At 35.6% G+C, this 27153-nt stretch overlaps 1 protein-coding gene across 1 annotated transcript in view; it reads right to left on the reverse strand.

Moving 5' to 3' along the window:
* Positions 1 to 27153, reverse strand: part of Cubn (cubilin) — a 259007-nt gene that overhangs the window by 218643 nt on the left and 13211 nt on the right. Inside the window, exons 9-15 of the mRNA XM_004859974.4 lie at positions 25499 to 25630; positions 23800 to 23895; positions 20983 to 21101; positions 20465 to 20651; positions 19344 to 19456; positions 16814 to 17048; positions 1031 to 1212 (exon numbers count right to left, since the gene is read on the reverse strand). Of these exons, the coding sequence (XP_004860031.1) occupies positions 1031 to 1212; positions 16814 to 17048; positions 19344 to 19456; positions 20465 to 20651; positions 20983 to 21101; positions 23800 to 23895; positions 25499 to 25630 (1064 nt within the window). The remainder of the gene's footprint in view (positions 1 to 1030; positions 1213 to 16813; positions 17049 to 19343; positions 19457 to 20464; positions 20652 to 20982; positions 21102 to 23799; positions 23896 to 25498; positions 25631 to 27153) is intronic.

Raw genomic sequence — 27153 nt, forward strand, 5'->3', positions numbered from 1 at the left:
AATATTTAAACATTGCCAGAATAATTGATACCTTCTATTATAAAGCATACAGAAATTCATATATAGCAATAAAATGCCTCTAATTTTAATTTAATAGAATTTACTGAATATTAATTTCAAAGTAACTCATTTTTTACTGCCAACATTTAAAATGTTCTTTTTCTAAATTTTTCCAAGGAGAGGAAGATCTTCCAGACATTCCCAAAGGTTTCAAATCCATTATTACAACTGTTAAATTACTAATGACTTCAACTTGTGGAGACTCTGTTTGACAGCTGCATCCTTCTATCCTTTATTAATAATTCCACAGCACTCCTGTCTTCTCTAATGGATTTGGAAAAGCTCATTGTCTTTTTATCATTACTGCAAGGGGCTCTGAGATTTATGGTGATAAAAAATACAGGAATGACCTAAGAACTCAATCTCTTCAATGATCTTTTCAGTTAAGGAATGGAGAGCAGCATTTTTATGTTCCTATGTGCAGGTAGTATTTGAACATAAGTACCCATTTTCCTCTTCTGTATTTTAATCTTTTATGAGTGGAAGAGAACAGTAGTTCAAGTTGACTCCTCTCCTCGCAATGATAATTTTCAATATTTTCCATGGATTCATCACTTATCAACTCATTTCAACACAATCACTATTAGCTTATTTTTCTCCATGGAGCACTATGGTCAAGTTGTGAAACACCCTCCTGGTTTACCAAAGACAACTGAAGATTGCTCTGCATTGGAGATGAACCATCACTTGGTGTTTAATCATGAATTCTGCTATTCCCTCTCAGAGCTTCCAGGAAAGACAAGGGAAGGTAAAGCAGTTGGTTTCCCAGATTCAAGTGGAATGCAAAAGAAGCAGCAACAAGCTGGGATAAGTGAAAATAGAGGCTTAGCAAGATTTATGTTTGATGTCTATTGAGAAACATTATCTAACTGCTGCTAGTAGACTGGAGTTATCCATGGGCATCACCAAACTATAGTGCCATGAGTCATAATCACATCATGATACCTTCTATCTCAATATAATTATTTACCTCCAGATAATCTTTGCTACAGTCTTCATGGTTCTCCAGGCTCAAAGTCCCAAAAGTAAATGTTATCAGAAGTTCAGGGCTGGTAATAATGCTCCAGACACAATCTCTTCCAGGGGGGTAGTTTCCAGGATACCCCGGAGATTGGATAGAGCCATAAGTAGCAGCCAGTCTACCTCCACACTCTAAAATAACATGGAAAAACAACTTTACATTTGTATTCAAGATATAATTTATGTAGAATTGACATAGTTCCTGCAGGAAGCAAAACTTGCATAAATAACTGTGAGCTGTTTTAGATACCCTCATAAATTGAATAAGCCTTTCAGCTTTCCAGTTTCATAAAGTTATAAATCTGGACCTATCAATTGATAGTCGCTCATGTGTGAGCATTATGCTTATAGGCCATCACCCAAAGAGATACAATTGAAAATACATTGCTGAGCCATGTGAGGGATGAATAATGGAAACATAGATTGATTTTTCTTCACTCTGAGGAGATTAATTTCTGTATATCAACTCAAAGTTTTAGAACTTTGGTCAATCCCGATGTCATTCAACAAACCATATCATTTTATATTTTAAAATAGTTAAGCAGCCCATAATTTTCATTTGAGAAAGTTCTTTATCAGTATCTCTAGTTAAACCACTCAGTTTATAAATGAAGCCATTCAAAGGTTAGTGGTGGTTAAGCCAGGAACAGAACACCTGGGGACGGCGCTAGGCTTTCTGGCCCTGACCCTGTCACCACCCTGTTACATCACACCCATCCTTCACTGGCTGGTCCATGCCAGGAAGACTCCCATCTTCATGAATACCCATCTTTATCTGACAAAGAGTCTGTGCTGGCATCTAAGAAATGCTACTGTAAAATTTTAAAACATAGAGATACAAAACAATCCTGACTGTAATAAATAAACATTAGAAAAAATAAAATAAGGTGACATGATGTTAGATTTCTATAACTATACAGATTATTCAGATAAAAATTTTGCTCTCAATGCAGAAAATGAAACAAATTCATGACATTGTTATTATTCTTAAGAAAAATCTCAGTTCATCAGACAAACATACATTTCTCAAAACTTGACACTTAAAAGCTATAATGTGGGTAAAATTTTCAGATGTATAAAATACTGTAAGTAAAATATTAATGATACAATGGGAAAAAATGCAATCTATAACAAAAATGTAGTAGCCTAATAGAGTTTCTGAAAAGAATAGAAATGTAAAGAGAGAATACATTGAAAATAATAAGATGTCCCTTGTAAATATGAAAAAATTTATCTGAAAAAATATAAACTTCACTAAGATACCATTTCTTACCTCTCAAAATGATAAAAATTGGGATTTCTAAAAATAAATTATTCATGAAACTGTAAAGAAATCAACACTTTTTTGCACTGCTAATGAGAAGCAATAAGATATAATCACCAAAGGAGAGAATATGCCAATATCCAACAAACCATTATGAATTTTTTTTGCTAATTCCACCTTTAGAAATATATCTCAAAGGCACATTGGCAAAAATACAATAAAACAAATGCACAAGATACTTCATTGCAGTAAAATTTAGAATTCCAAAAGACAAGAAATAAGTTAAATGCCCATCAACAGAGTGCTGTTGAATATCCCATGAGACATCTACATAATGCAGTTATGTTCTAGTTATGGCATAAGATCCAGGATATATCAATTAAAAATGCAAACTGTACACCAATGTATATGGTATTCTAGCTCTTATCTACAAAAGGAAAATATGATTGTATGCAATTATTTGTTTAACTTTTTAAATAAAAAGATAAACCAAAAACTGAGCTATACCTCTCAAAAGTTATTATGCATATTGACTTGACTTTGGCATTATGAATGAATATATTTTACATAATTATGAATCCAAATTTAATAAAAATGAAAAGAAATCTCTAAAATTATAAGCAAAGCAAAACCAATGAAGTAACTTCATTGAACTGACAAGTATGAAGAATAGGAACATGAGACTTTAAAGCACTGTAATTTTGCTATATGACTAAGCAAAATGTATCTTAAGCATAAAAGAACAGCAATGAAATATTAAATGGTTTCCAATTAGCCTAGTATTAGTAATAATATTGGTATTGTTGTGCACATTTGTAGGATTAAATATATAGGTGATATATTAATGTCGATGGGAACCAGGACTTTTACTGTATGACACCAGGGATCAAATATAAAGTAAAAACAAGCTCCATAAACTCAGTATTATAATATATGTTAAATCACTGTGAATACATGGGATTTCTCCCCTTAAAAAATAAGAAAAGTATTTTCTACTTCTGATAATGAAAGGTCTAGACATTGGCAGACCTAGTGACAACAGCCATCCCTACCATCCAAACTGTGGGATCTGAATATCATTTTACTGGAAAGAGTAAGAGCTATTTAGAGAAACAGCTGGTTCAATTCCTGAGATAGTAATTGTAGGAAGGGCCTAGAACATCATCTCAAACTAGAAGGCTACTCCAGTTTGGGGCAAATGGCCACAAAAAATGAAATCACCTGGAAGAGATACCTACATTTGTACGTTCATTGCAGTGCTATCTACAATAGTCAAGATAAGGAGAATCAACCTAAGTTTCATCACTGCTCGATGAAAGAAAAAAAAATTATTCCACACACAATGGAATAATATTTGGCCTTTAGAAAAAGGAGGAAATCTTGTGATTTGTGACAACATAAATGAATCTGAAAGGTTTCTTTTTTCAGTGCAGGGGATTGAACCCAGGGCATTTGCACTAAGCTATAGACTACATACCCAACACGCCTTATTTTTCAGTTTGAGACAAGATCTTTCTAAATTGACCAGGCCAGTCTCAAACTTGCAATCCTCCTGCCTCCACTTCTTGAGTATCTGGGATTATAGGCATGTGCTACTGCACCCAGAGGAACCCGGATAGTATCATGGTAAGTGAAATAAGCCAGACACAGAAAGACCAAGAGTATATGATCTCACTTATATAAGAAATCTAAAAATATCAAACTCACAGAAGCAAAGAATGGAAGGGTGGTTGCCAGGGGCTAAGACACAGAGGACACCAGAATGTGTTGGTCAAAAGTATCACATTAAAATTTTGGAGACCTCATGCATAGCACAGCATGATAAGTATAGATAATATTGAATAATATACTTAAAAATTACTAAAAGAGTGGATTTTAAATGTTCTTACCACACACAGAGAAAAAATGGTTACTATGTAAGGTGACTAATATATCAATTAGCTTGATTTGGGTAATCACAATGTACACACGTAGCAGACTACACCGGACCACCAGACCACAGTACTGAGCCCCGCCATTCCCGGCCCAGAGGTAGGGGCTGCTGAGCCGCCGTCCCACTGCTCCTGTTCCAGAGGAAGGGGCTTCCCAGCCACCATCCCTACCGCTGTTACCAGCCCAGAGGAAAGGGCTTTTGGGCCACCTTCTGTCCCGCACCTCCTGGCCCAGAGGAAGGGGCTTCAGGGCCACCATCCCGCCCACTGCTCCCAGCCCAGAGGAAAGGCTTTTGGGCCACCATCTCTACAACTGCTCCCGGCCCCTGTCCCACCTCTCTCAGCTCAGAGGAGGTACTCCGTGCAGGCGCCAACAGCTCACAGCGCCCCCCGCAGTTGAAATGAGAAAAGACGTAAATAAGTCTCAAAAACAGACTTCCAGATCACCTACAGCAACCCCAAAGGGAAATGAGATGGAACACTCTGATACTCAACCACCTGGACTCACTGAACTGGCAACAAAAGGGGATCTGGAAAAAATGAAATCAGAAATAATTTCTCAGATAACAGGACAAATTGTGCCCATACTGCAAGACATGATTAATAAATCTAGAGAGGAGCTCAGGAACATGATGGAATCCCAACATAAGAAACAAATGGATCCATAAAACAGATGCAAATAGATTTCCAGGACATGAAAAACTCCATTGAAAGTCTACACAGCAGAATGAGCCAATGTGAGGACAGAATTTCATATATAGAAGATAAGATTGCAATTAATGACCAGGAAAAGAAAAATTGCTTCAAAATTCTAAGGGAACATGAGAAATCAATCCAGCAGCTGCTAGACAATGCAAAGAACAATAACATGAGAGTGATTGGAGTCAATGAAGAAAGAGGAGAGAGTGCAGATGACATAAAAAATCTCTTCACAGAAATAATGGCAGAAAACTTCCCAAGCAGGGGAAAAGAGCTTGACATACAGATAAGTGAGGCATATAGGACTGCAAATAGCCTTGATCAAAAAAAAATCTACACATAGGCATATAATTGTTAAGATTCCAGAAACACAACAGAAGAACAAAGTTCTACAAGCAGTTAGAGAAAAGAAACAAATCACATACAAAGGAAAGCCCATCAGAATCACAGCAGACTTCTCAACACAAACCATCAAGGCAAGAAGAGCTTGCAGTGACATATTCCAAGCCCTAAAGGAAAACAGCCTCCAACCCAGATTGATGTACCCTGCAAAACTATCTTTCAAAATGGATGGAGAAATAAGATACTTTCATGACAAAGAGCACCTTAGGAACTTCGTGAATACCAAACCAGCACTCCAAAGAATTTTACACAATATCCTAGGAACAGACATTGAAGATCACAACCCCAGGAAGCAAAGCAGAATGAACCCATCTGGCACCACAAGAAATTAAATGAAAAGGGGGAGAACCCAATAAAAAGAAAAAGTCATGGCAATGACAAGTCAATACGTTTCAGTTATAACCATCAATGTTAATGGTCTCCATTCACCAATCAAAACAAATAGACTGGCAGAAAGGGTCAAGAAGCAAAATCCAACAATATGCTGCATACAAAAAACACACTTAATTCAAAAGGAAACTCATAGACTGAAAGTTAAAGGGTGGAAAACAATACTCCATGCATGAAGAACCTGAAAAAAAGCAGGAGTAGCTAACCTCTTTGCAGATCAAGTAGATTTCAAACCAACACTGATTAAGAGAGACGAAGGAGGACACTACATCCTTGTAAAGGGAACAATCCAAGAGGAAGAGATGACAATCATAAATATCTATGCAACAAACACTAGTGCGCCCAACCATATAAAACAAATACTAACGGACATGAAAAGTCATATATGCACTAATACAATTGTAGTGGGGGACCTCAACACCCCACTGTCACAAACAGATAGATCAACTAGACTAAAAATAAGTAATGAAATACTAGAACTCAATCAAACTCTTGAACAAATGAACTTAACAGATGTTTACAGAGTCTTCCACCCCACAAAATCAGAATACATATTCTTCTCAGCTGCACATGGGTCATTCTCAAAAATAGACCACATACTCACACATAGAACGTGTTTAAGTAAGTGCAAAGGAATTGAAGTTATCCCTTGTATATTATCAGACCATAGTGTGATGAAATTGGAGATCCATAGCAAAAGAAACTCAAAAAATTTCATAAACACGTGGAAATTGAACAACACACTTCTGAATAACCAGGGGGTCACAGAGGAAATTAAAGAAGAAATCAGACACTTCCTTCAATTAAATGATAATGACAATACAACATATCAGAATCTATGGGACACAATGAAAGCAGTCTTATGAGGGAAATTCATAGCAGTGAATATGCATATTAGGAAAACAGAACAAGCCCAATTAAACAACCTGATGCTGAACCTCAAGCTTCTAGAAAAAGAAGAGCAGGACAACCCCAAAGCTCATACAAGGGAGGAAATTATAAAGATCAGAGGAGAAATCAATGCACTGGAGACTAAGAGAATGATTCAAAAAAATCAATGAAGCCAGGAGTTGGTTCTTTGAAAGAATCAACAAAATTGACAAACCCTTAGCCAACCTTTTCAGATAAAGGAAGGAAAAGGCCCAAATCCGTGCAATTAGGAATGAAAAGGGTGAAATGACAACAGACCCAGCAGAAATCCAGAGGATCATCGATTCCTACCTCCAGAACCTATACACCAATAAGATGGACAACACAGAAGAAATGGACAGATTCCTAGATACATATGAATTACCAAAGTTAACGAAGAAGACCTAAAAATTCTGAACAACCCAATATCAACCAATGAAACTGAAAATGTAATTAAAAACTTACCAACTAAGAAAAGCCCGGGCCCTGATGGCTTCACTGCTGAATTCTACAAGACATTTAGAGAGGAACTGCTGCCACTACTCTTTAAACTCCTCAATAAAATTGAAAGGGAAGCAATACTCCCAAATTCATTCCTGGAAGCAACCATCACCTTGATCCCCAAAGCAGAGAAACACCCAACCAAAATGGAGAACTATAGGCCAATCTCACTAATGAACATAGACGCAAAAATCCTTAATAAGATACTGGCAAACAGAATGCAGAAGATCATCAAGAAGATCATACACCCTGATCAAGTGAGATTCATCCCAGGGATGCAGGGATGGTTCAATATATGAAAATCAATCAATGTAATACACTATATCAATAGACCCAAGGACAAAAACCATATGATTATCTTCATAGATGCAGAAAGAGCATTTGACAAAATCCAACATGCATTTATGATAAAAACCCTACAAAAAATTGGAATAGATGGTCTCTACCTCAACCTGATAGAAGCCATCTATGAAAAACTAACAGCCAATGTCATACTAAATGGTCAAAAACTGAAATCCTTCACACTAAAATCAGGAACAAGACAAGGATGTCCACTATCACCACTCTTATTCAATATAGTTCTGGAAACATTAGCCACGGCAATTAGACAAGAGAAAGAAATAAAAGGAATAAAGATAGGAAATGAAGAAGTCAAATTGTCATTATTTGCAGATGACATGATACTCTATATAGAAGACCCCAAGAACTCCACCAAAAGTCTTCTAAACTTAATAACCAAATTCAGTCAAGTAGCTGGTTACAAGGTCAACACACAAATATCAATAGCTTTCCTCTACACCAATGACAGACTCACTGAGAGAGAAATAGGGCAAATAATTCCTTTCACAATAGCATCCAAAAAACTGAAATACCTAGGAATCAACCTAATGAAAGAAATCAAAGATCTCTTCTCTGAAAACTATGGCACTCTGAAAAGAGAAATTGAAGATGATATCAGAAAATGGACAGACATCCCCTGCTCCTGGGTAGGAAGGATTAATATAGTGAAAATGGTCATACTTCCATAACTGCTATATAGATTCAGTGCAATCCCAATTGCAATCCCATCAGCATACTTCACAGACCTTGAGAAAACAATCCAAAAATTCATTTGGAACAAGAAGAGACCCAGAATAGCAAAAGCAATTCTAGGTAACAGAGACATGGCAGGGGGTATCACAATCCCCAAACTGCAACTCTACTACAAAGCTACTGTGATAAAAACAGCATGGTACTGGTAAAGAAACAGACTTGAGGACCAGTGGAACAGATTAGAAGATGCAGAAACAACGCCAGACACACTCAGCCATTTCATCTTTGATAAAGGAGCCAAACACCCTCACTGGAGGAAAGATAGCCTCTTTAATAAATGGTGCTGGAAAAATTGGGCTTCAACTTGCCAGAGATTAAAACTAGACCTGTGTCTCTCACCATGCACTAAACTAAAATCAAAATGGATTAAAGATCTAAATATTAAAATAGAAACTCTGAACCAGTTGGAACAGAGGTTAGGTAGAACCCTTGAAGACATCGGTGTAGGAAAAGATTTTATGAACAAAACCTCAGTTGCCCGTGAACTAGCACAAACAATCAACAAGTGGGATCTCTTCTTATTAAAAGGCTTCTGCACAGCAAGAGAAACCACCAGCAGTGTGAAGAGACAACCCACAATGTGGGAAAAAATCTTCACCTGCTCTTCCTCAGACAAAGGTCTACTATCTTGAATCCATAAAGAACTTAAAAAGATCAGACCTCCCAAATTTAAAGACCCAATCCAAAAATGGGCATCTGAAATGAACAGACATTTCTCACACAAAGAAGTAGAAATAGCAAATAAATACATGAAAAAATCTTCAACATCACTGGTCATTCGAGAGATGCAAATGAAAACAACGCTGAGATTCCACCTCACTCCAGAAAGAATGGCTGCTATCATGAAATCAACCAATAACAAATGCTGGCGGGGCTGTGGGGAAAGAGGAACCCTGCTCCACTGCTGGTGGGAGTGTAGACTGGTGCAAGCACTGTGGAAATCAGTATGGAGATACCTCAAAGAACTAGGACTGGAAGTCCCATTTGATCCCGCTATTCCACTGCTGGGGATCTTCCCCAAAGAATTAAAAGAATCATACCACAGTGATATATGTGAGTCCATGTTCATAGCAGCACAGTTTGTGATAGCTAAAACTTGGAAACAGCCCAAATGCCCATCAACTGGAGACTGGATAAAGAAAATGTGGGGTTTTTATAAAATGGAGTACTACTCAGCCATAAAAAATGAGAAATTAGAGACATTTATAGCTAAGTGGATGCACATTGAGGTGATATTCTTAAGTGAAATAAATAGGACACACATGTATAAATACTGAATAGTTTCTCTGGTGTGAGAAACTGAAAGTGTAAATAAGTACTAAAATGCATAATAGGTAATGTGAAATAGGAAGAAAAGGGACAAAGGGGAAGGAAGTGGGAGGGCTAGGGGAAAGGATAGAAGGGAATGGGATTAATATGAGAAAATGGAAAAATAGGAACAAAATCTTTGTAGATAGGGAGGAATGGAGGGGTTGAAGGGAGGGCTGGGCAAGGGTGAAAAATAAGAACCAAGAGAGACTATGTAAAGGTGCAAATTTTCAATGATGAATGTCATTATATTGTATACCTAAAATATACCAATGATTAGAATGAATAATCGATAATGCAAAATAGGAAGAAAAGGTCCAAAGGGGTAGGGGTAGTGGGAGGGGCAGGGGAAAAGAAAGAAGGGAAAGGAAAAATGATGAGAAATGGAAAAAATGGAAATAAAGTCTTTGTAAATAGGGAAGGGTGGAGGGGGTGAAGGGAGGGCAGGGAATGGGGAAAAAAATAAGAACCAAGATGCATTATGTAAAGGTACAATTCCCAATGAGAAATGTAATTGTGTTGCATACCTAAAATGTACCAATAAAAGAATTTAACAAAAAAGAAAACAATGTATACACGTGTCAAAATATAACACTGTACACCTTCAATACAATGTACAAATATCACACTCTACACCTTAAATACAATAAGACTGGAAAAATAAATATTGTAAATACCGGAAAAAATCTTTAAAAATAAAATAAAATATATAAAGCAAAATTTGTCATAACAAAAGTATATAAATCTATAATTCTAGTTTGAAATTTTAATACACTTCTTCCACTAATTGAAAAAAAATTTACATCACTAAAAAATAATATTTGAACAAAACTATGGGCCAGGTGAAAACTAAGTTGGTATATATATATTTCTATGTAACCACTGCAGAGTACACATTCTTTCCTGTCCATATGGGAAATATATAAAAATAGAAAATATATCATTCCATGAAGCAAATCTCACAAATTTCAAAAGACTGAAATAACACACTATGTGCCTAATGACTACATTGGTAATTAAGCAATATACTCTTTCAAAGCAACACCATTTAAATAAAACTCATGGTCACAAAGAAACCAGAATATAGTGAGAAAATACTTTAAGCTTTTGTGCACACATTAAAAAGATAAAATGTTGATATCACTTATCAATGCCTCTAAATCAAAAAACTGAGAAAATTTTAAAAGTAATAGTTAAGCCCAAAAAAAGTTAAGAAAGAGAATTTTAAAGCCAAAATCAAAAGTTAATAAAATAAAAGTCAACAAAATATAAACAACAATAAGTTTGTATTTTGAAAACATTAATAAAATTAATATACCCTCAGTAAGATTGATCAGGAAAAAACACAAATTTTTTTATATCAGGAATAAAAAAGACATCACTAAAGATCCTAAAAACACTGAAGGGCAGCAAGAAAATATTATAAAAGAGTAGATAAAATAGTTTCTTGAGAAAAATATTACCTAAACTGAGAAAAATTAAAAATCTGAATGGATCTGTATCTGCTAAATACTTTGAATTAATAAGTCAACATTTTCTAACAAAGAAAACTTTAGGCTCAACTAACTTCAAGGTGGATTCTTTCAAATATTTAAGGAAGAAAGAAGTCTTGCCAATCTATACAAATATTTTCAGAGACTATAAAAAGAAAGAATACACTTCAATTAATTTTAAAGTGTCAATGTTACAACTTGACAAAGAAATTACAAAGTAACTACTTGGCTAATATTTCCCACATATCGATTCAAAACTTTGAAAAACAATAGCGAATCAAGCTAATAAAAAGAAGAACTTGTCATGAACAAGTGGAAAATACTTGACGAATGCAAAGTTGGTAGGCTGCAGGCATCAGTGCTCAAAAGACACTCACCAAGGTACTCGGATACAGAGGGCAAACAAAACCCAACCAAGGAAGGGGAACTTAAAGGAGAAGCTCATAAGATGAGATCCAGTAACAGAGGGGTTTACAGTAAGGGAATGGGCTGCTTCTTGATCCCAGTAGTGCTTAAATCCAGATCCAACGAACACACCCTCTTGGGAAAAGTTCAAATTCTGTCTTGGGAAAAGTGCCAACTGAGTGCAGTGGCTGGCAGGCTGACAACTGGTGCTGAGACCAGCCCTGGGCACAGAGAGGAGCAAAGGTCACAGTCTTGGTTAGGGATCCAGGACCAGGTACTGAGGGATTCACAAGGGTTTGCAGCAGCTATGACCAGTGGGATTTGGGGTTAGAGAAAAGACCCTAGAGAAGAAGCAGAGAGGGCTGTCTCTCTCACTGTCCCCGAAGTACCACTGGAGAAGTAGTACCCTAATCTTCAGATGATGTGCACTTTAAGCTAAAGCTTATCCAAAGAGACAAAGACATAATGGTAAAGGGAACGATTCAACAGAAAGAGCTAATAGTTGTAAACATAGATGCAGCACCTGTCAGCACACCCAATTTCATAAAACAAAAACCACTTGATATGAAAAGACAGATAGACACCAATACAGTCATGGTGGAGGACTTTAATCACCCACTCTCACAAGTCAGCCAAATAAAAACTCAGCAAACAAGTATCAGAGTTGAGCCGCACCACTGAACAAATGAACCTAACAGATATCCATGGAGTTTCATCAAACAGCAGGGCTTACACTCTTCTCAACAACTCATGGAATTTTCTTCAAAATAGACTATATCTGAAGCAATAAAGCACTTTTAAATAAATTCAAAAGAATTAAAACAATCTCTTGTCTCCTATCAGATCACAATGAAATGAAACTAGAAATTTACAGCAGAAGAAACCACAGAAACTACGCAAACCCATGGAGATTAAACAATACAATCTTGAATAATCAATGGGTCACAGATGACATCAGAGAAAAATTTAAGTTTCTGGAATCAAATGACAATAGAAGTAAAACATATTAAAACCTGTAGAACACTAGAAAAGTGGCTCTCAGGGGGAAGTTTATACCTATGAATGCCTACATTTGAAGAACAAAGCAATCCAAAATAAATAACCTAATGATACATCTCAAAGCCATAGAAAAACAAGAGCAGTAGAAATTCAAAACTTGTAGAAGGAAAGAAAGTATGAAGATCAGAGCACAAATCAATGAAGATGTACTAAAAAGTAATACAAAGAATCAATCAATCAAAGGGTTGGTTCTTTGAAAGGATAAATAAGATCAATGAATCCTTAGCCAAACTGATGAGAAGAAGGAAAGAAAAGACACATATCCATGTAGCTAGAAATGAAAAAGGCAAAATCACAATGGACCCCACTGAAATCCAGAGGATTATAAAAAATTGGAACAAAAATTATATTCTAATAAATTGGGGAATCTAAAAGAAATGGATAAATTCCTGGACACATATGAATTACTAAAATTGAACCAATAAGATATAAAAACGCTGAATAGACCAATACCCCAATACTGGGCAATAAAATTGAGGCAGTAATAAAAGTTACCAACTAACATAGCCCAGGGCCTAACTGATTCACCGGCTGAATTTTATCAGAACTTCAAAGAAGAATAACTTCTCAAACTCTTCCATGACATTGAAAGGGAAGGAGTGCTGCCCAACTCACTCCTTGAAGTCAGCATTACTGTGATACCAAAACCAGACAAGGGCTCAACAAAAAATGAAAACTACAGGTCAGTATCCTTAATGAGTGGAGATGCAAAAATCCTCAAAAAGATACTTTCAAATAGAATGCAACAAATCATTAAAAAGATCATATATCATGACCAAATCAGCTTCATCTCAGGGATGCAAGGATGGTACTATATACCTACATGAATAAATGTAATAGACCACATAATTAGAAGTAAGGATAAAAATCATACAATCATCTCAAAAATGCAAAAAAATCCTTTGATAAAACCTGACATCTAACTCATGATTAAAAAAACCATATAAAAATAGGCACAGAAAAACATCAGCTCAAGCTGATAAAAGCCATTTAAGAAAAACTCACAACCAACATCAGACTAAATGGAAAAAAACTAACAGCATTCCCTCTAATTAGGAATAAGTCCAAGGTGTCCACAGTCAACACCCCCGTTCAATATAATTCTCAAAATTTTATCCAGAGCAAAGGCAAAATAAAGAAATAAAAGGGATACATGTAGGAAAGGAAGAATTCAGCCTATCTTTATTTGCAGATGATATGATCCATTACATAGATGACCCTCAAAAATTACAATGGAAGACTCTTAGAGCTAATAAATAAATTCAGTGAAGTGGTAGGATACAAATTTAACACACAAATATCAATAGCACCATTGTACATCAACAATGAATATATCAAGAAAGAAATCAGGAAAATAATCCCATTTTCTGTGGCTTCAAAATAATTAAATACCTAGGAACTGACCTAACCAAGGAGGTGAAAGACCTCTATGATAAAAGCTACAGTGCTCTGACAAAAGAGACTGGAGAGAACATTAGAAAATGGAAAGACAACTCCTATTCCTGGATAGCTAGAATCAATAATGTCATAAGGCCTTATTACCAAAAAATGATATATAGATATAATGCAAATTCAATTAAATACCAACAGTATTCTTCACAGAGCTAGAAAAACATAGCCTTAAAATTTAAATGGAACAGAAAAGACCCAGAATAGATAAAGCAATCTTAAGTAAAAAGAGCAAAGTGAGAAACATTACAATCCCAAATTTCAAGTTATACTACAAAGCTACAGTAGTAAAAACAGCATGGCACAAAAATAGATATGTAGATGAATGGAATAGAATAGAAGACATAGAAACAGTCCCATGCCCCTGTAACCATCTGATATTTGACAAAGGTGCCAAAAACAAGTCCTGGAGAAAAAATAGCCTCGTTAACAAATGGTACTGGGAAAATTCTTTATCCACTGCAAAAGAACAAATCTAGACTCATAATTGCTCACCTTGCACTAAAATAAAATCAAAGTGTATCAAATACTTAGATATAAAAACAGACAAACTTAATCTGCTGAAAAATATAATAGGTAAAACACTTGAAGACATAGGCATGTGCAAGAGTTTCATAAACAGAACCGCAATGAAAAAGAAATAATAACAACTCCAACAAATGGGATCATATCAAATTAAAAAGCTTTTGCAGAGCAAGGGAAACAACCAAAAAGTGAAGAGACAATCTACAGAATGGGTAAATCTTTCTAGCGACTGCTTTGATATAGGAGTAATATCTAAAATATATAAATCACTCAAAACAATTAAGCCCCCCAAAATGAAAGACCCAATCAAAAAATGGGCAAGTGAAATTTTTAAAAACTCCCAAAAGAAGAAGTACTGATAACTAATAAATACATGAAAAAACATTCAATATCTTTGGCCATTAATGAAATGCAAATTAAAACAACAAAAAGATTCTTACTCTACTAAGGCTACTGTGAAGGATTCAAAGTCAAAATGCTGGCAAGGATGTGGGGATAAAAAGCCCTTCTACACTGCTTGTGTGATGTACAACCATAGGGAAATCAGTATGATTACTCAAAAAACTAAAAATAGAAATTCCACTTAACCCAACTACACCTCTCCTAGGCATGTTTCCAAGAGTTAAAGTCATCAGTGATACATACATGCAAACTCATGTTTACAGCAGCACAATTCCTAATAGCTAAGTCACGGGAGCAGCCCACATGCTCATCAACAGATGAATGAATAAAGGAATTGGGGTATATACACACAATGGAGTATCACTCAGCCATAAACAAGGATAAATTTGAGTTATCTGGAGTCAAATGGATGGATCTTGAGACCACCATGTTAAGTAAAAGTAACAAAACAAGGCAAAATATCAAATGATTTCTCTTACATGAAAAAGCAAAAATAAAAATAAACAGGAAAATAAAGGAGTTATGGCAGGAAACAAGGAGGTAGACTTTTTAGAGATGGAAAAAGGATCTTGGAAAAGGGAAGAGAGGAGGGAATGGGGAAAAAGGGAATCAAAACTCATCAAGATGTATCAAAAACATATACTAATAAAAAATAAAGTAAAATGGCAATACCAAAGGAAACCATTCAAAATCAATGAATATAGTTCACAATTACAAAATATGTCATCTCAATATAATCAAATGGTCATTCTAAAAGACTCAGAAAGACTATTTTATATAATTCAATACCCACTAATAATTCTTAAAAATTCTTGGAAAGATAAGGCTAAAAGAGGCAGCGGTTACAAATGTTCATAGATTCTAACACTTCTTCCATTGACACATGGGGTCTGTGTCCCTCTCCTTGAATCTGGCTCATAACTAATTCAACCATTAAACATGGCAAAAATAATACAATGTGATTTTCAGGGTAGATCAAAAAGCTCATCGGCATCCATCTAGCTTTGTCACACTGCTGACTCTGAGAGAAGTCAGTTATCACAAGAGAAGTGCCACTACTCCAAGACCACTTTACTAGAGAAGGAATATTTAGGAACTCAGATCCACGGGCTGATGAGGACTCATCCCAAAGCTGGCATTGGGAGAGGGTAGAATGGTAGAATGGCTATCCACCATGCAGAAGGCCCTGGGTTCAATCCCCAGGACTTGGGGTGAGTGTTAATTGCTAGACAGATGAGTTTTTGGGGTTTTTTTTGCAGTGCTGGGGATTGAACCCAGAGTACACAAGTATGCTGCTACTGTTCTCTCCCCCAGCCTGTGTTAGCCATCTTGAATGTCCAGCCCAGTTGACCTTTTAGATGCCTATGGTCCCAGTTGACATCTGATCATAAGTGATTAATGTATTAATCATCATATCGGGCCCTGGCCACATTCTTGGCCCCCACAGCCGAAACAAAATTAAATGAATAATGAATTGGGAGCCAAAATACTGTTCTCTCTTATTTTGTATGTTTAAAATTTTTATAGTTATAAGTTTAAAAAATAGAGTATCAAACACAAAATAACAACAACAGAAAACGTTTTCAAGTTGTCATTAAGACATGGAACACTATATGAACGAGTGGACAGTGTCCTCGTGATATCCTGGCGGTGAACTTACAAGCAGAGGTTATAAAAGTGCTGTTCAGGAATTTCATAAGGGACTCACTAAGACTCCTGCATTTTAATCCCTTGCAACCCATCCTGATTATGTTATCTGTGGATACGAAATAAAATCTCATTCATCTTAATTTGGTTTTCAAATGATTATTAAAATATCATCTATGTATGGATTCCAAAACTTATGTTTGCCCAAGTCTAGTATTATTCAGTTTTGCTTTGCTTTGCTCCAAGTTTATACATACCTGGTTGCTGTGTTTCCCATTGTACTGTAAAGCCTCTCCCTCTTCTCAAATGGTCAGAATGGAGATGAAAATAGAGCACGTGGTCACTACTGTGAAGATCCTGAGGGGCTGTGGAGCCACAGAATCTTCCCAGTGGAAATTCTGCGGAAGAATCTCCATCGTGAATCTGAAGAAACTCATGTGGGCAATTGTTCTCCAATTCTAATTGGAAGAAAGTGAATGTGATATGCAAGACCTAAAAACATAAAAGCCACAATATATTATTTTTCACTTCCATGTTAATTGTAAAGTATGTCTCCTACTAACTAGCAAGCACTTGTATACAGAGATATATCTACTATACATCTTAATCACCCACCAACACAAACAGCAATTATCTATAGTAAAAGACTTGTGTTTATAATTGTTGAGACCAACAAGCATGGTGGTGCATGTCTCTAATCCCAGCACTCTCGGAGGCTGAAGCAGGCAGATCAAAAGTTGGAGCTGGGCAACTTATCGAGGCACTGTCTCAAAATAAGTTATAGGGCATCAATATATATTTAAAATTATTTGATGAGCTGGAACTGCTAATTACCTTGATTTGAGCATTATGCATTGTATACATGTATCAAATTATCATACTGTACCCCATACATATGTACAAACATTATACACCAAAAACATTCATGGAGATTTACCTAGATTTCATTAAACCATTACATTATAGCTGACACTGTATCTAAGCCACTAATATAAACTGGTCATTTGAAAAATCTACCTTGAATTAAGTTTATCTGGCTAATGTTGCTATTCACAAGTGAGTATCATATGCAGTTACATTCACCACCGCCCCACAGGGATGCTGATCCCACGGGGTGCTCAGATGCTTAATCCAGGCTGGCACCCCCAAGGATAGCCAGAGCAGCCATTGTACAGCCTGCAAATCTTTGCGGGCTGCATATTATTATGGGTGAACAATACCAAGAGAATGGGAACAAGGTAATACCGATATGAAAAGTACTGAGAACACAAGCATAAAGGGAACAAACATGAAAATGCATATCTGAGACAAACTATCAGGATGCACAGCCTTTAAATACAGTAATAAAAATAATATAATTTAAAAGATTTTTGTACTGACAACTTCATTTTAAACAACCAAAACAAAATTGTTCAATTTATTTTTATTAGAAACTGAAATCACAACAGTATTCAGCTAATAAAATAGAATTACAGAACATTATTGAAATTCCATGTTAGGCTATTTTTAAGATGTGTTATCCATCATTACACTATTTCTCTCTTGCAGCAATTTAAACAAAAATCAAATAATGTTAATTAATTGAACTATCCTGACTTGTATATTTCCCACTATATTACATACATTATAGTAGGGCAAAGAAGACACAATCAAGAAAAGCAGAATAAATTTTCTTATAAATTGATAATAAACATTTTTAGAGTCCTTCACATAAGAATTTTTTCTTTAAAAAAAGTATTTTCAATGTCAGGAAATAGAATTCATGAAAACTAAATGGAAGGAAGGAAATACACCTAACATACCCACTGAGGAATTCTTTTGGAATTTACTCTATTGTGGGTTACCAGGCCCCAAAAAGCCCTCCCTCCTCAAGAGAAAATAATGTTTTCTGACCCTTGTACAATGTCCTCTGTAACACTAGTTCGCTGGAAAAAGTTAATAGGATTTCAAGGGAAAATCTTATCTATTCAGACAGATCACTACATTTAAAAAGGTTCAGGAGTTGGTTGAAAAACAAATACTTAGAAAATCTAAGTAATTAATGTCCTTGGGCTCAGATTAAATTTTAAGAGTATTTAGTGGTTTAGAGTTACAGGGTTTGGAGTCAAATGGCCTGAGGTTGAGCCCCTGCCTGCCACATGCACCTGGACAAATGTCTCAGCTGCTCAAGGCTCAGGTTCTACAGATGTAAAATGAAAATAACAATTCCTATCTACAGTTATGAAGGTTAAAAAGACAACGATGTCCATGAAGCACAGAACACAGTGCCTAGCACAGAGAGGACAAGTGATAATAATAAAGCCTAATAGCAGTCACCAATTTTGTGTAATAATTGACATAATATGAAGATCATCTTTAAGCAAGCAATACTATCTCAGTAACAATGTGACCTTACAAATAAACCAAGGGCTTACAGCTGCCCAACCAATGTGTAGAGAATTACTCATTACCTGACGAAGCATGGCCTTTAGAGCCAAGCTTTTCCTTGAAATTTAACTATTCCAATTATAAGCTAAGTAGTGGTTTCTTTTTTAAAAAAAAAAAACAACTTTACATAGCTTCTCTTCCTTTCCATTATTTTATTTATAAAATGAAGGTATTATTACTCATATAAAAGAGTTAGTATGAGGTTAAAGAAAGGTAGATAAAATGTCTAGCCTTAAGGCTGGCACTTAGTAAATACTTCATTATGATTGACCACTTAACATACTTATGCAATATATATGCACAATGCATATTCAAACATAGAAATAAAATGTGTGTTTGGGCAGGAGTTACTACATGTACCTTTCCTTCTTCGGTTCGGATAATCCAGAAGCAGTTAACATCATGAAGATAATCAACATCAGAGATTCTATAGCTGATGCTTCCGTTCATCCCTGACAGGGACCCTCCACATGCTGCAAAGGAAAGATGATGAACCGTGCTTTTCGGAGACCCATAAATGGAAGAGCGGCTGTGCAAACTCTAGCCTGTCACTCCCTCTTTGAGGTCCCCTTTCCTAGTGACACTGAAAATCCCACCACAAAGTGTAGTTAATAGCTCATCCATTTCTCAAACTTCACTTGACTCTTATTTTCTTTGGCTTCCATTCTCTACAACTCTATGAGACTTTACTCCACACAGTTCAGTGCTTAGCTTTAGTTTCTGTACCCTACTTGCCACTGTGTGTTAGTCTTGTCTCCTCAACTAGAGGGTAAACAGATAGTGAGTGGAGACCAGGTTGTATGCTTCTATGTTGTCCACATGGTTTATCACAGGTTTATCTCTAACGCACGGTAACACTTCAAGAAATGTGTGGATTCAGAATTAGGAGTACTAAGTGAGGGGTGATCATAAAAACTTTATGGAGGAGGTTTAATGTGAAGTACTCCTGAGGAGCAGATACACCTGGATGGAAAATTAGGAAGGAATTTGGGGAGGACTGTGGGGAGAAACATCTCATATAAAGGAAGAGAGTGGAAATACTCATTATGGTACATAGAGACAAAAGAAAAATGTCTCGCTTGAATAAGTATTTCTAGAGAGCTAGTGAAATATCAGGTTAGATGGATAGAGTGATGGCTGGTTATGAAAGTAATTGAATCCCAATCTGTACGTAACAGGCAATAATGGACCAGCACACACCCTAGGCCAAGACTGATATGATTACTTGTGGTATTCTAGGGAAACTGGCTGCTATACAGGAACCGTCCCCTTAGGAAATTACAAAGAGCAATACCTTAGCATATTTTAGATTCAGAAAGGATATAATGAAAAGAGCAAATACTGATTTAATTCTTTTGAAGAAAAATTCAAAAGTGAACAGCTATAAAAGAAAGTAGGTTCAGTAGAGCAACCTGCAGAAGGCTTCAGAAAAGGATGATATTTCTAAGCTGTATCTGTGGGATAAGAAATGCTGACGGTACCTTGCTGGGGAATCTGACAGTGAGATCCAGTCCAGGAACTCGTGCATTCACAACTGAAAGCATTCACACCATCGACACAAGTCCCCCCATTCAGACAGGGGCTGCTCAAACACTCGTTGATGTTTTCTGTACAGTTGACACCAGCCCAGCCTGAATCGCATTTACAAAAATAGCCAGAGACTGTATCCTAAGGAGAAAAAACATATAGCACCATGGAACAAATGGATAGATAATGAATGGAATCAACCCAAGCAGTAAACTGACACTGAAGAATTGACTCATACTAAGTGCTTTCCAGTAGTCCAACTTTTAATTTTGAAATGATAACTGTTCAGTATAAGTAGTTCTACTTGTTTGAAGATAAAATATTAACATTGATTTTTCCTAGGAACTAAAGCTATCACCTACATTTTATCTTAGAGTTATGTGCAGTGTCTTATCTTAAGCTTGATTCATTCTCTTAAAACTCATGAGTCATATAAAGTGTATTCATAGAAAAGCCAAACTAACGGACTCACTGTGCATTGTCCATTTAAACAGGGGTGACTTAAACAAACATTTCCAAGTTGCACACATCCATTCGGTCCATAACCATTTCCAGTGTATCCCGGCAGACAGGTGCAGAGAGGTAACAAACCTGTTCAGAAATAAAATCAAAGTGTAAATATAGGTATCTTCCTTGATTCGATACAATAACTACTCTCAGGCTCTGGTGTCTTGATCAGAATTCATCAGTTCTCAAGTCTGTTTACTTCTACAGGCAGACAAGGAATGAGGAGAAAATATTAAAATCTTCATTGGTTTATATTTGAAAGTAAGGAGGCCATTAAGCATTTCCAGTACTTTACATGTGGATTGACATTAGTGCTGTCATCTCACATGTCAGGTGGTCCCAAACTGTGTACAAACGAAAGACACCAAGGAAAGGAAGATGAGACTTCCTCCCCGTGGAGGGGTTGTTAGCAGATGAGAGACCTATGTTGATGAAGGGATCTGTTGCAAGCACTGGGTGTATTATGGCTGATTTAGTCAAGTTTTAATCAGGCTAGCCATCTCAAAATGAATTCAAGGCTTTAAAAGATTCTTGTATTGGCACTGCAGATTGAAGATAACACAGAAACATAAACAAGTGGGTACATCAGCAAAACACCAGCACCAAAACGTTCCCCAAACTTTTTATGGGCTCTTTATCACCATGTTAAAAGGTAAAGCAATGACAGGCTGGGAAAAAATAATTTGAAATGATTGAATCTATCCTATACCTGAAGTAATAGCCACTATTAGTTATGGTGCACTTGAGATAGTAGCTAGATATAGCATAAGAGCAACTGGGATCTCCATAGTTTTCTTCTGCACTTAAAAATATCATTATATTGTTTTAGAATATTTCATTAAGTTTAATGCCCAGTCATTTTCAGATTTCTTAACAGCAAAGGCTGCATTTCATTGAAAATGTACATGTTCTTTCTATTGCTGTAAAATAGTTCAAACAGTATATGGAAATCAGTATAACAACTACTGTATACAGATCCCTCAATCAGCAAATACTATTGAAGACAGATACAAAAACTTGCTGAAGATTAAAGAAACAAATAGTATAAATTATGACATACACACCACAGAATCACCTGATGACATAGGCAGTTTTCACATCTTCACTTTATATTATTTTCAAGATTTAGTTTTAATAACAAAACACAAAAATACCTTTTGAAAATGAATAATTCCCTAGAGATGTGCTCTTTACAGTTCATTTCTTCTTTTAAATAAATGTGTACAGGGGAAATGGATTAAGTAACCTCCAATGCGGCTACAGTTTTTCCTGGGCGTCTTTAAGATCCCTGGGGGTAAGCTTACTGCTTACAGTAAAGATCAACTTGAAAATACAAAGAGCCACTTCATGTCACTCACATATCTTTATATGAAAATGAAGTTACTTTTATATCTTAAAGTTTACGTGAAGTTACACTTTACATACATGAGCTCGCTTAATCCTGTCAAGAGCCCCATGGGATAGCTGCTGTTACTCATTTCACAGACAAAGAACTAAAGCACAGAGAGGTTAGGTGTCTTGACCAAGGACAGTAAATCACAAGGTGGTGGAACCAGGGAGAAGGAACGCTTTTGTCCTAGTCACTTTAGTATACTGTTAATTATTCAGGAAGCATTAGTCACAGTATATGTATATGCTATGCACATATAGGTATATATCTACATATGCACTTATATTCTTGGCTATGTGTGCATTTTTATGACAAGTTAGGCTAAAATAAAAGTATTATTTTGAAGGAGTAGAAATACGATAAATGACTGAATGAATGGAGTTAGGTCTATCCATTTGGACAAAATTATCAAGCTAGTTTTCTATTTGATGTCTAAAATAAATGACAGTAAATTCTAAAAAGATTAAAGATCATGTGTAATAAACAATAAAAATATGAAAGAATATACGCTTGGCTATGTTCAAAGAACTCAGTAGGATAGGCATCCCTGAGTATGATTCTAAGGGGGATAATTTTAAACTTTTAAACAGAAAATATCACTATGAAATTAAAAGAACAGAAAAATTCCCTGGTAAAAAAGTGCATGTAAAACTTAACAGACAATGTGATAATGTCTTTAGACATAATGATATTTTATATATCAGTAAGAAAGGGAATGAGCAAAGGATATAAAGAAATAGAAAAACAGCTAGCTAGTAAAAACATGAAAATTATGAGTAATTCAACAGGATAGATGAAAATAATGGGAAACTAATTTTTGTCTATAAAATTTACCCAGATAAAAAAATAATTGTATCTATTATTTTCCAAGGGTAAATATATATTTTAATAAACTGACGGTGGGTGCATATAGTAAGTCAACATTTCTCAGAGAAATATTTAGCTAAATTATAGGAGATAAGCCCCTTTGTGAGCAATACTGTAGACCCTGGATTACTCTAGATCCATTTTCTCCGTGTTGAGTAGTGAACTCCTTTATTTCAGCAGATTTGAGATCCTGACACACAGATTATACTGCTAAGCCCCCTTTCCAGTTGATTTGGCCAGTGGCATAGAAATGGAAGAGCTCTCACAGGGAGGTTGCCTTCCCTTCTTCCTTCTTTTCTCTTTCCTGCTTGGAATAGAGGTCTGAATTACCTGCATAATTCCTTTGGGGAATAGCTTGTTGCATTTTTTAAAAACCAAGTGTGTAGTTCTATAACGCAAATTAATTTTTGGTTTGAGGATCCAAGTAAGAATTTTGAGGAGTGAGGATTTCATTTCTAAAATCCTGAATTGCTTTCAAGCATGATAATAAAATACCTAAGGCCGAAGAGAGAGGTGAGGGATTACCGTGAGATGACAAGCATGTTGCATGAGGGTGGCAGCCTCCATTGTTGATCAAGCAGATGTCTATGGCAGTGCACACTTTTCCGTCACCCTGGTACCCTGGATGGAGAAAGCAGGGGAGTGAGAAATAAAGTCAAGAATACGGGAGAAAGGTAAGGCCAATCTGAGAATCAGATATCATGAGTAGACCAACCAGAGATGCTCTGTAACCAAAACAAAAGATGCAAGAAAATATTGTGTCATAAGCAAGTAAAAGCTATAGTTGAAAACAGGAGCAACAGGAGTTAGCAACCTGACTTCATAAATAATGTTCTGGTTTGTTCCTAATAAGAAAATGTATGTGAAGGTACAGGTAGGCTTAGAAAGGGTTGACACTAAAGAAGTTGACATCTCTTAATTTCTATGATTCTTTTTTTTCCCTTAGATTCTTTATTGGCACATTTTAGGTATACAATACAGTTACATTCATCATTGGGAACTTGTACCTACATGCTGTATCTTGGTTCTTATTTTTTCCCCATTCCCTGTGCTCCCTTCACCCCCTCCACCCTTCCCTATTTACATAGACTTTGTTTCCATTTTTTCCTTTTCTCATAATTCTTCCTTTCCTTTCTTTTCTTTCCCCTTCCCCTCCCACTTCCCCTATTCCTTTGGACCTTTTCTTCCTATTTCAAATGATCAATTATTCATTTTAATCCTCATTTACACTTTCAGTTTCTCATACCAGAGAAACTATTTGGTATTTACACATGTGTGTCCTATTTATTTCACTTAAGAGTATGTGGGGAGAAAGGAACCTTTCTCCACTGTTGGTGGGAGTGCAGACTGATGAAACCACTGTGGAAATCAGTATGGAGAAACCTCAAAGAACTAGGACTGGAAGTCCCATTTGGCCCAGCTGTTCCCCTGCTGGGTATGTTCCCCAAAGAATTAAAAGAATCGTACCACAGTGATATATGTGCACCCATGTTCATAGTGGCACAGTTTATAATAGCTAAAGCCTGGAAACAGCCCAAATGCCCATCAACTGGAAAATGGATAAAGAAGGTGTGGTTTTTTATAAAATGGAGTACTACTCAGCCATAAAGAATGAGAAACTAGAGACATTTATAGCTAAATGGATGCACATTGAGCCATCCTCTTAATTTCTGTGATTCTAATATTCTTAGGGGTAAATTATTGGAGAAGACCAAAGTACTATTGCTTTGTGTCATTAAAACTTACAAGGTTTCTGTTTATCTCTTAGAACTCTCTGAATTTTTATTTACAAATTCAATTTACATTAGAGAATAGCAGTAATGACTTCTTTCCAAAAGAAAAAGGAAACTAACATGGATTATATACCTGTTCTTAGTAAACTTTTATGTTAAATATCCCATGAGTATACCACATTAATAGATTATATGTGTGACAATGGCACAGTAGACCTGAAATTCACCCAGAATACTTTTCTGATCCTATACTATCTCAGTGGCAGTTTCACAGTTTGTAATAGCTTATTGTCTACTGATATTAAAAATGTTCTTAATTTCTTTCTTATATTACAGCTGCACTAATATGTCTTGAATGCCCAAGCTAACTGAAATGTTCTGTACTAGTCAGTTTCTTTCCTTAGATAGAAATCATATTTAAAATGGAACACAAGATTGTTTTTAAATGTACATTTTTGCCAGTAATGGCTTCAGGAAATCTGGTACATTACCTGGTGGACAGTCCTCACAGATAAAAGATCCAGGTGTGTTCACACACCTAACAAGTGGAGTCATAGAACAGCCACCATTATTTATCTCACATTCATCGATGTCTTCACAAACATACCCATTTCCTTGCCAGCCTAGAAAAAGAAGATTTGAAAGGTTAGCTCTATCAACAAGTCAACAAAGAAAAAATACAAATAGTTGAAACATGTAAAACATCTGCTCTATTAAAAAAACCCTATAGATTAAAATGAGATATACTGACATATTGGCAAAAATTGTTTTAAATTCTTAGAAACAAATTCTGGTGAAGTAATAGGCAAATTTGGTACTTTTATATAGCTAGTTGGATGTTGTATTAATATAACCAATTTGGAAAGAGACCTGGCAGTAGTCATTAACATTTTTAAAAATATATACTTATTGACTATCAATTCCATGTTTGAAACTTATTCTATGGTGATAAGACTACAAACATTAAAATGTAGATAAGATATGTATTATAGTATTATTTAATAGGAAAAGCCATCAATGGTCAATAGAGATAGAGGTTAATACCTTATACTCATCTATACCACTGAATACTAAAAGCAATTTTAGTACTGCATACCCCTGCACATTACCCATGGGCACAAACACACACTGAAAGAATCTTCCTATGCACACTTTAATTGAAAGTAACAAATTTTAGAATAAAATGCAGAGCTGGGATCATACTCCCAAGTTGGGGAAATAATTACTTTGTAATCTGCATGTGTTTCTTTGTATTTGTATGAGCAAAGGAAAATGGTAACAGTAATCTCACTAAAGAGATGAGGTCTGAGGTGAAGAAAGAGAATATCATTTTACTTTATTTATTTCAGCTTTATTCAATTATGATAATAAGTTTGTGTTATTCTTATAATTAAAGTTATTAAAATTACAGTAATGTTTAAAATTTTAAGCCTTTAAAATATTTACATTCTGTGGTCTAAATAGAATCCCCTTTTAAAAATCTACTTTAAAAATTATCATATTTGTGCATGATTCATTGCACAGATTAAAACTAGAAGGAAATATAGCCAACTGTTAATTAATGGTGGTTCTCAGAGTGATAAAACTATGGGGACTATTTAGCCTGTTTTCCTATTTTTGCATTTTCTTTATACTTGATGAGCTGCATATATTAACATTAAAAAATGATTTTGGTTCCCTTATTTATCTCCAAAAATACAAAGAACATAAAAATATATTGCCCATCCTCTAATTTAAATAATTCGTTTTTTTAAAGATTGTCAGTGGTAAATTACCTTCACAAATGTGATTGTTTGCAAAATTTACTTGTCCCTGAGAACTAAGAGGGGACAAGTTTTACATCCTATTTTGATTTCCTTCTAATTTATAAGACCTAATCCTATAGCATGAAGAAAATCAGCAAACCAAAAGTCACTAAATGAAGAATAGATGCATGGAGTTCCTTAGTGAGAAAAAGGAAAGGAAATTCAGCAGCTTGGCTCAGATTCAGAGTCAGGCAGATTTGAACTGGAATCTTGGCTATTTCTAACCTAAGTGATCTTGGCATGTATGTATCCTCTCCAAGCCTAAAGCTCTCATGTTTTAAGATGTGAATAACACTAACTCCTATCATGACTTGTGTGTGTTACACTTTCAAGAGTTAAAC

Source organism: Heterocephalus glaber, unplaced genomic scaffold, assembly GCF_053883595.1.
Source record: "Heterocephalus glaber isolate CG9 unplaced genomic scaffold, H.glaber_assembly_v1.0 deba00000768, whole genome shotgun sequence".
Taxonomy (NCBI): domain Eukaryota; kingdom Metazoa; phylum Chordata; class Mammalia; order Rodentia; family Bathyergidae; genus Heterocephalus; species Heterocephalus glaber.